Genomic DNA, 15,403 nt, shown 5'->3' with positions numbered 1-15,403 from the left:
TATTCCGGACGATATATTTCAAAAACCAAGAAAGGCCAAAATACCACTATACTATTCAGGATCAAATGTGAATATCTGAACCAAACCGGATGTGAAAGTATAGGAATAGGTGTGACCTTTGATATTAACACTGCATCATCAGTAACTTTGAAAATTGTCAGGATTATAAAACTTCGCCATTTCCTCACATTATTTACAAATTCAACAGTCAATAGATTGTGATTGCAGTTATTCAGCAAGGTAATTTTCTACAATGCTAGCTCGATGTTAATGGCTCCAGCAGGATATTTAAACGTTTAAGAAAGGCATCTTTGAGTTCGTTTCATCGACGTATTTAAATGCAAAGTTTAACGTATTTTGAAGGTTATCGTAACATCTATAATATACTTATGGCTTTCCTACAATCATAGTTGACACAGATATAGGGTATGGAGACCAAGGTGAAGGCTAGTATTTCATGCAAGCTATTTGACCACAGCTTTACCTTATCATTGCTATAATGTAACACACTAACCGTGCGCTAATCTGCATCTACTTCCCGCCCTAACTCACTATCACCATCAAATCTACGAGCATTATCTCCCTCGAGTCATCACCAGCTCGCATAACACTGTTGTCAACCTTTCGCTTTAGTATTTTAAGCTCTTGCCATACTCCAAACTCTCGCAAAATCCCACCCACCCTCCACGGTGTAGCGGCCAACAGTAAATGTCCAATATTTTTTGTTAATTTTGACGACTAAAAGCTCAAGAATTTCCATTAGGGTTACTGGCATTTGCCCGGAGGGTGTCCGGTACCATGTTGTCCGATGTGAGGCGAGACAGTGCAAGAGATCCCACGCCATATTCAAGGTCGCTACCTCGCCTTGTAACCCCGATGTGACAATCCGCACATCTTTGTTCACAGGCTGTCCTCGCTTGAGGTCATTCAAATCTTCGACTGGCTTCACAAGAAAGGCCATTAACGCCAGTAGGTGTTTCACCGCCCCTGAATTTCACTAAATGCCTGTCTCAGTGTCCTTTGTTTAAGTTAACATCATGTTAAAATACATGATATGCATTATTATCACCCAGACTACAATTGGTTAATGTGATACACAAGCCACTTTATCTTATCAACTATTTTATTTTCAGATATCGACGAATGTAAGGAGGAAACACATACTTGTGACTTTGAAAATAAAAATGAAGTTTGTGAAAACACGGATGGTTGGTACGAGTGCAAATGTACATCTAACTTTCGAAGGGACGATAATCGTGGTTGCATACCAGATGTATTACCAAGTCAGTGTATAGGTAAATATAACTGAAAAGTTTGTATGTCCACTAGGGATTCGGAATAAAAGAGACGGGATAGTTTACCAACTTATCAACTTATTAGTATTGACCAACATACCTGCATACCTAAGTACAAATATAAGTACCTACGTGTAGAGATAGATACATAGATACACACAAACAAACACACACACACACACACACACACACACACACACACACACACATATATATATATATATATATATATATATATATATATATATATATATATATATATATATATATATATATATATATATATATATATATATATATATATATATGTTTTTATAATATATAGGGAAGTAGGGGTATACGATCGGCACTTTTTTCTACTGAAGCTGTTTGTAAGCATTCTCGTACAGATGAAAATTGAGTGGGCACAAAGGAATTTTCTGGAAAATGCTGTAAAGGTAACATATAGTGAAAATGTCAAAGATTTTGATAGCGATGATTCTGACAGTTTGTCTGTTTTTTTAACCGGGGAAAACGAGAGCGTTCACTGTCGTCTGCTCCCTACCCACTGTGCTAGCTCCTCACAAGCCGGCCGTAAACAGCTGAGTCATCGCTCAAAATCGGCAAATTTATCGCCGAATGAGAATACAATATATTAAGAATATGATATATCAAAATCAACATATCATCCTGTCAGGCGACGGGTTAAATTTTTAGCATCGGCAAAGTGTTGTATTGCTGTTGAACTTCTGCGGTAGGCTGTTTCTAGAGCGAGAATATTTACTGTAGCTACGTACGGCAAACGCGGTTTTCAGTACCTTGTACCACTTCGTCGACAGCTCGATTGGAACCACAGCAACAATGAAGTGTTTTCATAAGAAACGAGTAAAAACTAGATCGAATGAACGTTAAATTGCAAATGTTAAAAGTTTCTTGTTGCGTTTTGTTTACTGTCATTGTTTATGATTTAAGTTTCATTCATAATTACGACGAACGGTGATTCACTTTTCCTCTCTATTTAAAACAGCGTCCAAGGCGTTGAGAATATATGCGAACGTACGATCTTCATACGGCATCGTACTCCTCCTGTCCTCCTGTCCAGTTTCGAGCAATTTGATTTTCCTAGATGCAGTGTGGTTGTATAAATGACCAACAAGAACGATGTGAAACAGTCAGGATTTGACACGAAATTTAGATAGCAGTAGAAATGAAGACTGCAGCATTTCAGTGTGATCGTTCGTAAAGTGTAAACAACGTATAAGTTTAGGAACAGCAAGACAAGGTATGTTTTTTACATTATCACTTTACCTTCAAACAAAAATAATGCATCTGAAGATACTATATCATCCTCCTTTCCCTTGTCCTCGCTGATAACGGCTATATCCATTCAAGTTTTGCACGAAATTCCAACAGCGAGAGACTACTCTGACGCATCGAGAGGAACTTGCCTCCGAATGTGAACGGAATCAGCTGGAACCGAACAACTTCAAACGCCACGCTAACATAATAAGGGTCCAAATTACATCGTATGGGAAAGTGAATTTATTCGAATAAAAAAGTGGGTCTATGGATGTGACAAATATATAATCTCCCAGTATTTCGAACGAGTGTGACGTCATCGAAGACTCGTGTATCCTCCTCGCCGGGATACTGTTGCTATGTTGGGGGAACCCTCGTCTTCGATGACGTCACACTCGTTCGAAATACTGGGAAATTATATATATATATATATATATATATATATATATATATATATATATATATATATATCGTTCGAAATACAGGGAAATTATATATATATATATAATTATATATATATATATATATATATATATATATATATATATATATATATATATATATATATATTACATATATATATATAACACGAGTATACGATGACGTCAAACAAAGTTCCATAGGATCATATATTTATCACATGAACAGTCTTCGTATTTTTCTTTGATGTGGATGGATCAAAATTGCATGATTTTTATCGCGATTTTGTGTATTATTTACGCCGATTACTGTCAAATGCTTACAGGTATACTTTCATTCATAAATCCGATTAAGCCTAAATTTTGATACACCGAATGGTATCTCCCCCAATCAGACATACAGATTTGGTCACGTGTGCGTGTCAATCATTGTCTCGCACTGGACCGATGCCAAGGCAAGTCTGCCATCGGCGGACATAGCTTTCACCGCGCTAGCGACGGATAACCATAGTATTTTGAGTTATTTAGAATATTTACAATTCTATTTATGAAGATAATGCAATGACACGATCGAAACAGTAGTTATCATTATTAGAGATGCAGTGGCTTTTAAAATATCACAAGTTTACTACCTTGGCGAGCTCGAAAGTTTCAGGTCAATGACACACAGAGTGTAGCTTATACGCTTGTAGTGGGCACTGGTATCCACCGATGCGCGATGGCCATCTCGGTCGTCAATGTCTTCGTCTTACGGACTTTGATGTTTGGTGTTTGCTATGACACATATATCGCCCGTAGGTACATCCCAATTTTGTTACTTGACGGGAACTCTGTTCTGTTGTGAGTGTTGTCCGAGTCAACTTTCGAAATACATCGGATTCTACAGCGCTGTACTGCAGAGTTAAGGCTACAGGTCGACAGCTTATGTCTTCACTACAGCCTTACGCTGCAGGTTTGATTCCGATCGAGAAACAACGGAATAATTTGTGTGATGAAAGACATTTATCGTTGTTCGTCGAATGACTTTATGCTTGTGCCTTCTATGTCGCTTTCCCGAAGATTATAGGGTACTTATTTATTAAGTTGAAGTTACGTTGAGGTGTATCTTTCGGTTTATCTCCAACTGGGATTGCCAGGCACGACGTCGCTTGACGATCGCCAGGTACGACGACGTCTACATTGAGTCTTACGACTGGCGCCGTGATCGACGGTATTCTCATTCGATTCTTGAAAATATCTAAAGCTTTAGCGACTTGAAATTTCATTGGGCATGCATTGTATGTTCCCATGTCTTGATTTATCCGGTCAGCTTTTTGTCAAAATGCCACGAGAGCACGGCATCGATCACGACAAATCAGTCTGTGTCGCGACGTGCACGTCGAACGGTACCATAGCAGGAAAAAAGTTCTGGTTGATGACGTACAACAGGGGTAATATGGATTTCTTATCTGTGCTGGTGTACGTCACACAGGTAGAGATACGGGCCAGTTCATGTGATAAATATATATATATATATATATATATATATATATATATATATATATATATATATATATATATATATATATATATATATATATTATATATATATATATATATATATAGATAGATAGATAGATAGATAGATAGATAGATAGATAGATAGATAGATAGATAGATAGATAGATAGATAGATAGATAGATAGATAGATAGATAGATATCCTATACTTTCCAGCTACCGGGATATCAAATTGTATTGAAATGGTCGATTCTGTCAACAATGTTACCTGGCCTTCAACAAAGGCTAATTGCTCTGAAGTTGCAACGTGTGGTCGAGGATATTATGGTACGTCTTTGTTTTGTTGGTACTTTTACGTCTTTTATTCTACTAACCAATGGGAAAGAAAAAACATGTGCTTACATCAATATAGTAAAAGTACTTTGAACACACGTCTTAATTGTGAAGTAATATTACAATAAAATGTTTCGGGATTGTGTGAACATAGGATATTATAAAAACGACTGTGTTGGTTAACACCAATTGTTCCTTATTTATGTGTACTCCCAAATCGCACAGAAGGCTTATAGTCTGATTGACGATGGTAAATACATGTATCATCCATATTCTACCATTTTGCCTGATTAACACATAGACATCGTTACCTAACAGCGCTAGTTCCATCGCCAAAAGCTCTATTCATAGAATAATTTCGGTGAACTGAATGAATGATTATACAAATACGTACATTAAAAAGTTACTATTATTGTGCCAATATTACCCATTCTTTTGTTTCGAAGGCAATATCGTTCGCTATTGCAGTATGTCTGGAGAGTGGTATGACCCAGACACCACATATTGCGTGAAGGGAACATACCAGGATATTGCAGACCAGGTAACTTTAAGCAATATTTTATTTGAGTATTAATTTGACAGAAGTATGGGTTACAAGAAGTAATCGTTAATCTAACAACACTGCTTTTCTTTTATAATAGAGGTGAACGTAGCAATATATTTAGCCTCAATGTCGACACTATTTAAGGAATCTATTGCAGCTATTTTCTCCGACGATTCACTCGGTCAACAGCCAGTGTATCAGGATTGAAGTGGCAAAGACGCTAATGATCGAATCCACTCGTGGTCTTTACATATCATATTTTAAATGCCAGCTGTAGACACAACCAATGTTGCGTTTAATGTGAAAGGTTCAACCAATGTTATTGTGTTTGTTTGCTTTTTATCTTTTTAGAAAAAATGATTTTATTGTAGAAATTAATGACAGCTACGTAAGAACCACATATAAAATATTTCTTTCCTAAAGGGCGCCAGATTCTTAAAGTCATGGCGTTAAAACTTCCCAGCTTAAACCTGTTTTTGCGAAAAAGTTACCTATGTACCAAGTTTCTAAAGTGGTTGAAAAAGTTTCTATGCAAAGCTAGGCTTATTTTCGAATCTGGCACTTTCCACCTCTTTATGGCTTACATGTCGCTCTTAGTTAACAGCATTTCTTGCATTTTTCGCCCTTTGAAGCTGTGGGTAGCCTACGACATGAATCTTCGCGAGAGGATTCAATTTGTTGTCACTTTTGTGAGCAAGGGAATTGCTCCCCCACGGCTGATTGAGGCACAACCAATCACTTAGCTAACTTCTGTAGTGTCAAATATCAGTAACATAAGAGTTTTACAGAATTTCCAAGTTCCCCATACGTGAACCAGGACTCTTCAATGTTGGTTGAAGGATCATCCCGTGAATTGAATGGACTTCTGATACGTTCGTCACCGTACAACAGGCAATCAAAATACCACTCATAGAAAGCTATGCTGGTCTGGTCAGAATGCTTTACTTCTCACACTTTCTAGATCTTCTTCCCACTGCATGTTTATATTCGCGGTACTTAACCCTTTTTGCGTAGGCTGTATGCTGATTGTATGTGTTTTCTGCAATGTCAGTGTTGTTAATCGAATTAAAATCTGAATTTGACAACAGTTTTCCACAATAGCAATGTACCTCATCGTGACACTGATCCACAGTACGGGAAAATGCAGCAGATTATATACCCTCGATTCATAAAAAACCTGTAGCGGATGCATAAAACGAAAGAGTTATAGGCTATCAAGAGCGGCAGTTGCTAGCTTTAATCCAGATTGTACCTGTAACATAACTTGTAATGTCAAGTGGTGGATAGCTGAAATAGCTTACAGTGCAAAGGCATAAATTACCAATTAATAATGCATTTGTCAAAGTGGCACTCAGACACATCGGTTGAATAAATCAAGCAGGATTTCTGTCCAATGTGAGAATCAGTTTTCATTTCTATTCCTGTATAATGGTAGCGATCAGAAAATTGCTGAGAAAAATGCGCTCTGACTTTTTTACTTCTTCTTTTATAGATTCCTCAGGAGTAAGGATTAAAAGGAGAGTTGGTAAAATGACCTAGTACCCTAATAGTTAGCATGGAATTACAGCAGTATTTCTGGCATGATGACACTTTGGCAATTCAACGTTCAGGACAATATGCTTCCTGGTGCCACTGTAGGGATTGCAAATAATACACAAACACAGAGGTGCTTCTCATAGGGAGTTACGAACATGATAATAACATGCGAATAAAACTTTTGGAAAACATCACGCTGTACGCCATACCCTTTATGTGTGCACGTACCAGGCTCTGTTTCAAAGAAGATGGCCTATGATTTGAAGGGAGGGGGTTATATACTAAATTTCGTATTTATTTTGGCTCAGCGACCAAATGCGTCGGCTTATATTATGTGAGTTATTGTACATATTCAATGTCGTTTTCCTTCAGCATTGCAAGGAGCTTGGCACGCTAAATATACAATTTGTTCTGTCTTTGAATGGATATTACATGATTGATCCCAATGCTCTCTGAAACCAGCTCGCTCAAATTAGTTTGCCAGTGTTGTTTACGCGTAAGTGTGCACACTTTGTGCTCGTGAGCTCCAGCCGTGCCAAGACGTCTTGTCATAATGATTGAAACGTGTTGTTCGAATGGACCACGCTACAGACAACCACATAAAGAAATAATGAATGTGAGTGTGACACGTCCAAATCTTGTTAATGCCTCCATGAACACAACGTCTTCGACATCTGTTTTCCACGGGACACTGTTTCGGTTCCGCCAAATCACAATTATTGTGAGGCTGATGCAGTGCTACAATGTATACGGAAGGGTATAAATCTGTTTTTCCAGTGTATTTCTTCTCATGGGGTATATTTAGCAAAACTACCGTCCATTTACAAAAGTTAGGTGCAGCGCAACAACAAAACCGAACTTGTGTGTCAGGCTAACACTTGTTTTACCCACGGGTACTGCATAACAGTAATAAGTATTTCAAACATTAGCATCCCCGAAAAATGTCTGCCTAAATCAGATGCACTCTGACATGTAAGAACAATACAACGTTTTAGTAATCTAAAATATCTAATTCGGTGGAAATCAAATCTGTAACAATTTGCAAGTGACTCAGATCCCCATGGCTTGCCCTCTTCAAAAAATTAATGATTATTTAAGATACATTATTCTAATGTGACCATGATAAAACGCGCCTTTCGCCGATGAACAATGTACACAAGGATTGTTCAATCTAACGCTAGTAAGTATGCATGCATTCGAGGTCTTGAGACGCTTGATGTACTATATAAGTATCTGTTTTGCAATAATTCCATTCTTTACAGCACAAACAATGCAATTTTCATTATTTTCAACGTCTCCCTATGAACTAGAATAACTACAAGCAATTTTTAATCATAACAGGTACTAAATATTATTGATATTATAATTACCATTGCAGTTATTACATTATTACCGTCGTTTGTTTGTTGTTGAAGTTGCTATTTTGTCTTGTAGAACACCGAATGAAAGACATTGACTTACCCTATCTTTTGTACAAAGATATTTTACTCGTATGATAACAACAAATATTTCCTTACTTATTTCCCTAAGGTGAGGGGGATTAATACAAGCAAAGAAGCAGAGAAGATCGTTGACGAAATTGAAAAAGTTATATCGCTTGATAAAAGAACCATAAACGGAGGAGATCTTTTGAAAGTTATCGAAATTCTCGATATGATTCTACAGAAAGAACCGTTTATGTTGGAAGGTGACGTAGGAAGCAAAATGAATTTCTCGTTCGTAAGTATTGCCAACTCAAATTTACTTTGATGCGTCACTTAAGTGTCAGATTTATCTAACACGAAATGTATTTGGTTGATAACGATTTCAATTGAGAAGGAAGGATTGACAAAATGTTATCCAGCATTTCACTTGATAACAAGGGATATTGCGTATGTTTAAATATGCCTTCAATGCCCAATCATCCTTAATTATGAGTTGTAATTAAATGAAATGTGTGACTCATGTAGCAAATACTTCAATTATGATATATTGAAGAAACCTTTGTAGATGCTCTGAAGTATATCAATATTCTTGTGGGTCTTAAAACGTAGTAACGCTCGCTAGAGTATGTGTACAGTTATGTCGTGTATGTTGAAATACATAGCAATGTTGATTCTCATTCCTCTTCCTAGGTATTTGTGAAAATTGTCAGCAATATGCTTGACAAACGTAACGAGCAAAGGTGGCAAGATATCCATAGGGTTTGTATTCCATATTATCATTCGTTTTATCCGCAAAGTACAGATTTTCGGATGAAAATAGAAATATATAATTCTTCATTAATGATAGACTGGCAACATTCAGATCGTTTGGATCTAATTTTGATTTGTGTATGCATTTACGTTTTATCACTGGAGCTGCTTTTTCCAATGGAATTTGTATTAATGTTAGGAAATTTCGATAATCTTAAATTCATAATAATACCAATAATAAAGTACATTTATAATGAGCCTAATCTCTGAGAACAGAGCTCTAGGCGCAGTAATGACAAAGTACACTGTATCAGAGGAAATGTCGAATCACGTGGACTGGCAGACTGGGCGAACAAAAAAGGTTAAACTCCTGTTTAACAGAAAAGTTTTGAGGGAGCGGCTGAAGGAAAGGGCAGAGATAATGTGGCGAAAATTGTTCCATAATGCACTGCCGATGTAAGATAAAGATCTCTCGCCAATGTTACCAATTAACAATTTTCAGTTTTATTTACATTTCGTGAAGTTGTAACGTTCAGCATCGTAGCGTTCAAATTCGGGTTTGAATGAAGCTTTTAAATCATCTAATTGTAGGAACTGTAAGAAAATTACCCCAGATGCAACGTGTCTACACAATGTTTGGGAATAGTTGTCATGCATACGGTGATTTTTATTTCTGAACACGATATGTTCGCCACAAATGCAAATTACGCAATACCCATGGCTGGTTTAATTCCAGTGTTTGGATTTTGTTCATAGAACAAAGGCGTAGACAAAGGTACTGCTGCAGTATTTGAGGATCTGGAAAAATTCGACCTTGCTGTCAGCTATTTCATCCAAAAATACAATCTTTCGATCAATCTGGCACACGAAAATATAGGTGAGTATTGACATAACACGTCTTAACGGTGTTTTAAATACCTTTTTTAAAAATCCAATTTTAATAAATGGAAACTCAATGATTTAAGCATTTCTTAAAATTCATAGCTATACCAAATAATGACAATAATAAAGAAAATATGTGACGGACACGATTGCTCGCAAGGGCATATATGAAAAATCATAAAACTTTACTAGGATTAGAGAGAAACCTGAGTGCCTATTGCTTATTTTTAAATGTCACGTATAAAAACGAAATTGTTACTCTCTCAATTGGTCTTCTTGACTTACCTTCACATCTACGTCAGCCATTTTATTATATTTAGACTTTTTGCAGTTTGTTTCTCTATAGTTTATCAATTTATACAAATGAGTTGGTAGTCAATATTTGTTTGTTTTTTTATCCGATGAAAAGATTTGATCAAATGCAAAGTGATTATACATGGCAAATTATGAGTTCTTGTGATTGAGTTTTTCTCTCATGCGAAAGTGTATTTCTGACCTCACCGCCTTCACATGAAATAATGCCCGCCAAAATACAACGTATAGGGACAACGTCCATGATAATTTAAGCATACATGACAGTGACATTTCGCCACGACAATGAGAAAAAAATTCTTGCCGCTGATACTCTAAATTCCACGATAAAAGTGTTTATGGTCAGTCTTGTGCAGTATCGTAGGCATGTGCATGAGTCGACGTCGAGCAATTGTGTTGCGTTTGCCATGAGTGCATGGTTCCTGTCTCGCAATGACAATATTGCTTTGTCATTACGATATTGGTGTTTCCTACCCTGAACGAATAAAGCTATTAGGAAAAAAGCATGATTTTTCCACTTTATTAATCGTTCTTTGTATCTGTTTTGTAGAATATCTTTATCTTACAAAACAACGTACAGTACCTAGATGTAACTGGGAAATTCATTCCTCTAATATTAGCAATATTCTCAACGGCGCACGTAAATGTTGAGAAAGCCGCTTTAACAAGTTTCTGGATCAAGTAATAAAGTGTTCCTGGGAACCTGTAGCAATTTCCTTTAAGTTACATGCAATCAACTGAAAGCAACTATTTGAATTCAGTTTTAAATTTCTAAAACAGAATATCAGGCATACTGGTTATCACGTGGGAAGAAAGATATGGAAACCTTGAGAGTTGAACATGAACAACAGAGTCAAGAGTAGCTAGAAGTGTGAACCAGACATCTGTAAGCGATGCTATTCTACCGTCTTTTGATCTGTCAAACGATACAGGTAGGCAATTTTTTTCCAGCGGAATCTGTTTTCCGTTCGTATGTTTATGTACGGATACATATATAGGTCCTTTTGTAAACACATTTTTTCGTTGAAATAGCCATTGCCATAGATAAAATAAAATTCTAAGTTTTTACGCGAGATTAAAGTATGATTAACACTATCATTTATAAAGTTCAATGTTTTTTCTCGCTACTGTTTCCTTAACACAAATATATAAGCAAAAAATATCTTCTGGAACGGTAGTATAAAAAGATGCAGCTTTACTTTGTGATTTTATGCTTTCGCTTCATGAACGTCAGTGCTTGATAAGTCTCATCGATACCTAATTAGTTTGGTATCTCAGGGATAAAGGAATATACCAAAATGCTTTCGTTTAATGCCTGTGTTTATACACAGGGGCTCATGAATGGCCCATTAAAATAAGAAGAAGCATAAATAATACTGTTATTAAACCATATTTTGTGTACGAGCGGCCTTTTTTCTTGTTGTCTCCTCTCGCCCCTAAATTCCCTTCCTCTTTACGTGTGAGCCATGATGGTTCAGTGGTAATTATGTACGCTTTATACAGTGCGCCTCCTGAACTTTTAGTGCAGGAGTTCTGTGTAGACCCCCTCCCCAATACTGTTACCATGCTAAGCTGTGGCTTATAAGGCTTTCATGGTAATAGCGTGTAAAATGGTTGCCAAGCGAGGGCGGGCTTTATACTGCATACATAATAAACACTGAATCGTCATGACTCAATGCACAAAGCGAGGAAACGTAGGTCATAGATAGGATGAGAGAACAAAAGGCTCGTACACAGAATAAAGTTTAATAGTAGTATTCTCTATTTTTTCTTATATTTTAATGGGCCATTCATGAGGCCCCTGTGGTTACAACGAGTATAATGGGTATTTGCTATTGTTGTCGCTCAATGTATGACCAACCATCCAAAACTAATGAAAGCAATTTTTGCCTCTTCACATTAGAAACAAGTGTTGCCATTGTGTATGTCTATCACAACTTTGGAGAACTGTTGCCTGTCGGCAATGCACAAGTGTAAGTATTCGTTTTATTCAATATTTAATACTTCTAGCTTGCCTATGGAATACATTTCAATTTAACTACCGGACATAGAAGGGTGTGCCGATGGTGGTAATGGTCGTATTTATGTAGTTATACTGTTTTTGGATCGAGCAGTTTACTTATTCCCGGGGAGGGGGTGGTTACATAAAGTTTGTTGTGAATAACACACGGGCAGATTAACCAGAAGAATAGCAAGTTGACGTCCACAGTATATTCGTTGTTTGAATTCATGGATGCCTAGTATCAAGAGTTTTCTGTGTATCCCCTTTTCATGATAATATTCGCGAATAGTTGTCAGGTACCAATATACAAGGCGATTGCCTTGATGAAACATATCCTTGTGTTTTGTCATGAAGAGTGAATACAAATAAGTATCACGAGTAAAATAAGTTCACCTCTCAAAGATTATCTCTCCATACGCAGACATACCTTCATTACAATAATCTCTCAATCTTTGAGAGTGGTACTTCTCCCTAAAGTTTGAAGTACATATGTTTTATTCGTCGTCCTTGAAAAATCACACGTTCTAAGAAGGGTAGTTTTTATGAAGTTTAACATATAGGTTTTACGATTCTCGCATGGCATGAGTGAAAAAAAAACGATGGCTATGGAGCAATTCTTTGCAAATGTGTCTATCTGGCCTCCTCAAATAATGTAGCAAGCTATTCCAGGAGATCGAAGCACAGCTGACACATGATTACCTTTTAATTGGTTAACATAGGCTACTGTAGTCTTTCATAGAAACCATTGATCAAATAAATGTGGTTTTCTGTATGATATAAATTGTGGTTAACCGTACAAAGGTCTTGGTGTCACTCCCGTTCGGATACGTTTAATAGCTATCTTCAAAGTAGATCAGGAATTGGCTGCCAATAGTTGCCTTTGAATGCTAGTAGCAGTTAAACAAAAATGTCATATACGAACCACGTGAGAGAACGATTCCTCTCTGCATGTAGATGAATAAGACTGATGTTTTTGCTTTGTTATAGGGACGAATCAAGACAATGGGTAAAGTCTATCACAGCGTTGAAACGCGTGCGGAAAGTGAACTCGCCTGTTGTATCAGTTACTCTATATACAGACTCTGGTGCCATTCAGAAAACGGAATCACTGAAATTTACAACAAAGATGTACCACAAAGAGGTAAAGAAACAAAACTATTAGTTCATAACCGAGTCTTAGTGATAAAGGTATTTGAGGTCTTGAATATTTGTGTTTTCTTAGTAATAAATTCGCAGAATATTGTTCCAAATTACTTTACATAGACTGATATGATGACAAATGTTATTTCAAAATTTCAACAACATTTACTCGGTCATTGTTTTCTGTAATTATTGAACGTATAGATTCATTCTAACTCTGTTTCCAGTTCATTTTTAACCGAGCCTATTCTTCCTTTTTATCTGCCTGTCTGGTTTTCTGTCTGGCTGACTGTTTCTGTATCTGTTTCTGTCTGTCTGTCTGTCTGTCTGTCTGTCTGTCTGTCTGTCTGTCTGTCTGTCTGTCTGTCTGTCTCTCTCTCTCTCTCTCTCTCTCTCTCTCTCTCTCTCTCTCTCTCTCTCTCTCTCTCTCTCTCTCTCTCTCTCTCTCTCTCTCTCTCTCTCTCTCTCTGTCTCTCTCTCTCTCTCTCTCTCTCTCTACATATGGCAGGTTGGTTATGATGCTGAGTGTGTTCACATGGCCTATGGAAATCCAAAAAGGTAAGGCAACCTTAAAGGGCTGCTTCATGAGTTTATTCATCCTTACTTTAACATTCGTGTTTCGTTTCGTTCAATTGAAACTTCATGGCTTATTTTGAAATTACTATGATACTCATTGTGAAAATTAGCATTTTGTATTTTAGGAACAAAGATTTAGAAAACACACGAGTACTTAGAGACTCAGACAAAATAATAATTGTCATTTTTTCACAAAACAGTATCTTATAAAGTCACAATCACGGAGTACTGTCAGAGCTTGTTTATATTGCCATGTTTTATATTTGTTGCAGTTACCTTGCGCTAAAAGGTAACGACAAAAAGTAGTCACTTATTTCGTTTTGTAACATATACCTGTGTAGTGTTCGCATATTATGCAGCAAGGGAACCCGGAGTCACGTTCAATTAAATGTAGTTGTGATTGCTAAGTCACATCTATTCACGGAACGTAAATGTACTGTTCCATCCTAAAATGCAACTTTGATTCTTTGTCAGCATATGGGATTCACAACCTTGTAGCAAGGTCTCGTCAAAATCGAGTACGAGCTTCACAACATGTAAATGCAACGCAATTGGGAATTACGCCATATTGATGACTATAGGCGAGAAGCCTGTGGTACGTTTCATATTGCATGTTAATGTAGAAGTTGACTTTAGTAGTGTGCTTTACAATAGCAATCTAGGCATGCAATGTTTGAGAACTTCCCGGCTAAGCGATGGGTTAAATGTTAAAGAAGAACGAGAACAATGCGTTGCATAAGTTTATACTTAACTTGCGGATGTAACTAAGGTATGATGACTTGTGGAATTACAAAATACATCTGTCCATGGGACTTTTAAGTAGTCAATTACTATCACATAGTTTAACACCGTTTTCCTCTTCGATAATTTTCAGCCGTTTCCTATTGCTGCCCGACGGACGATAACAATTATCGTTAACGTGTTGTCAGTCCTGCTGCTTTTGTTATCATTTATGTTTGTGATCTTCTCCAGGTAAATATCAAATTTTTACATCTAAAATTTAAAAAATGGAGTTTATTTTTTGTATACGCACAATTTATGTATTGGCCTTCATAATGTAGAAAGAGTGTATCTTATGTCCTTAACTCTTTCATGGCACATATGTGTGTTTGCAGCAAGAAAGATAAGAAATTACATTTGTTACTTAAGTTTCATGCATCTGTCTAATATCTGAGGATTGCTTATATATAATATTTATAACCGACGACCATTTTTTATAGGATAACAACGGATAGATATAACTTGCTGAAAGATTCCACACTGTCATATATTCTTATGCCAATACTGACCATTGCAAGCCTGTGTATCGACGAAAAGTCGGTGAGTCATTGATGTCATTTTAATTTCTGTTTCTTTGTGTTTGTTATGCCTATGTCGCCAGCTATCAGACTTCATCTGTACTCCATTTTCCAT

General features: G+C 36.8%; 1 protein-coding gene across 1 annotated transcript; it reads left to right on the top strand.

Annotated features, from left to right (window-relative positions):
- The first annotated feature begins 4,711 nt into the window (after positions 1-4,711).
- On the top strand, positions 4,712-14,963 carry LOC139143115 (adhesion G protein-coupled receptor B1-like). Its single transcript, XM_070713271.1, has 11 exons — positions 4,712-4,818; positions 5,271-5,365; positions 8,435-8,623; positions 9,019-9,087; positions 9,835-9,955; positions 11,053-11,204; positions 12,176-12,245; positions 13,262-13,415; positions 13,923-13,972; positions 14,465-14,585; positions 14,865-14,963. The coding sequence occupies exons 1-6, from the start codon at positions 4,734-4,736 to the stop codon at positions 11,133-11,135; spliced, it is 642 nt and encodes a 213-aa protein (XP_070569372.1). The 5' UTR covers positions 4,712-4,733; the 3' UTR covers positions 11,136-11,204; positions 12,176-12,245; positions 13,262-13,415; positions 13,923-13,972; positions 14,465-14,585; positions 14,865-14,963.
- The last annotated feature ends 440 nt before the right edge of the window (positions 14,964-15,403 follow it).

The sequence above is a fragment of the Ptychodera flava genome, chromosome 11 (genome assembly GCF_041260155.1).
Source record: "Ptychodera flava strain L36383 chromosome 11, AS_Pfla_20210202, whole genome shotgun sequence".
In the NCBI taxonomy this organism is placed as follows: domain Eukaryota; kingdom Metazoa; phylum Hemichordata; class Enteropneusta; family Ptychoderidae; genus Ptychodera; species Ptychodera flava.
This window is presented reverse-complemented; position numbering and strand designations above follow the sequence as displayed.

Coding starts and splice junctions, on each gene's coding strand:
- LOC139143115 (XM_070713271.1), top strand. CDS start 4,734: ATGGTCGATTCTGTCAACAATGTTACCTGGCCTTCAACAAAGGCTAAT. Junction 5,366..8,434: donor ACCAGGATATTGCAGACCAG/GTAACTTTAAGC, acceptor TATTTCCCTAAG/GTGAGGGGGATTAATACAAG. Junction 9,956..11,052: donor TCTGGCACACGAAAATATAG/GTGAGTATTGAC, acceptor TTTCTAAAACAG/AATATCAGGCATACTGGTTA.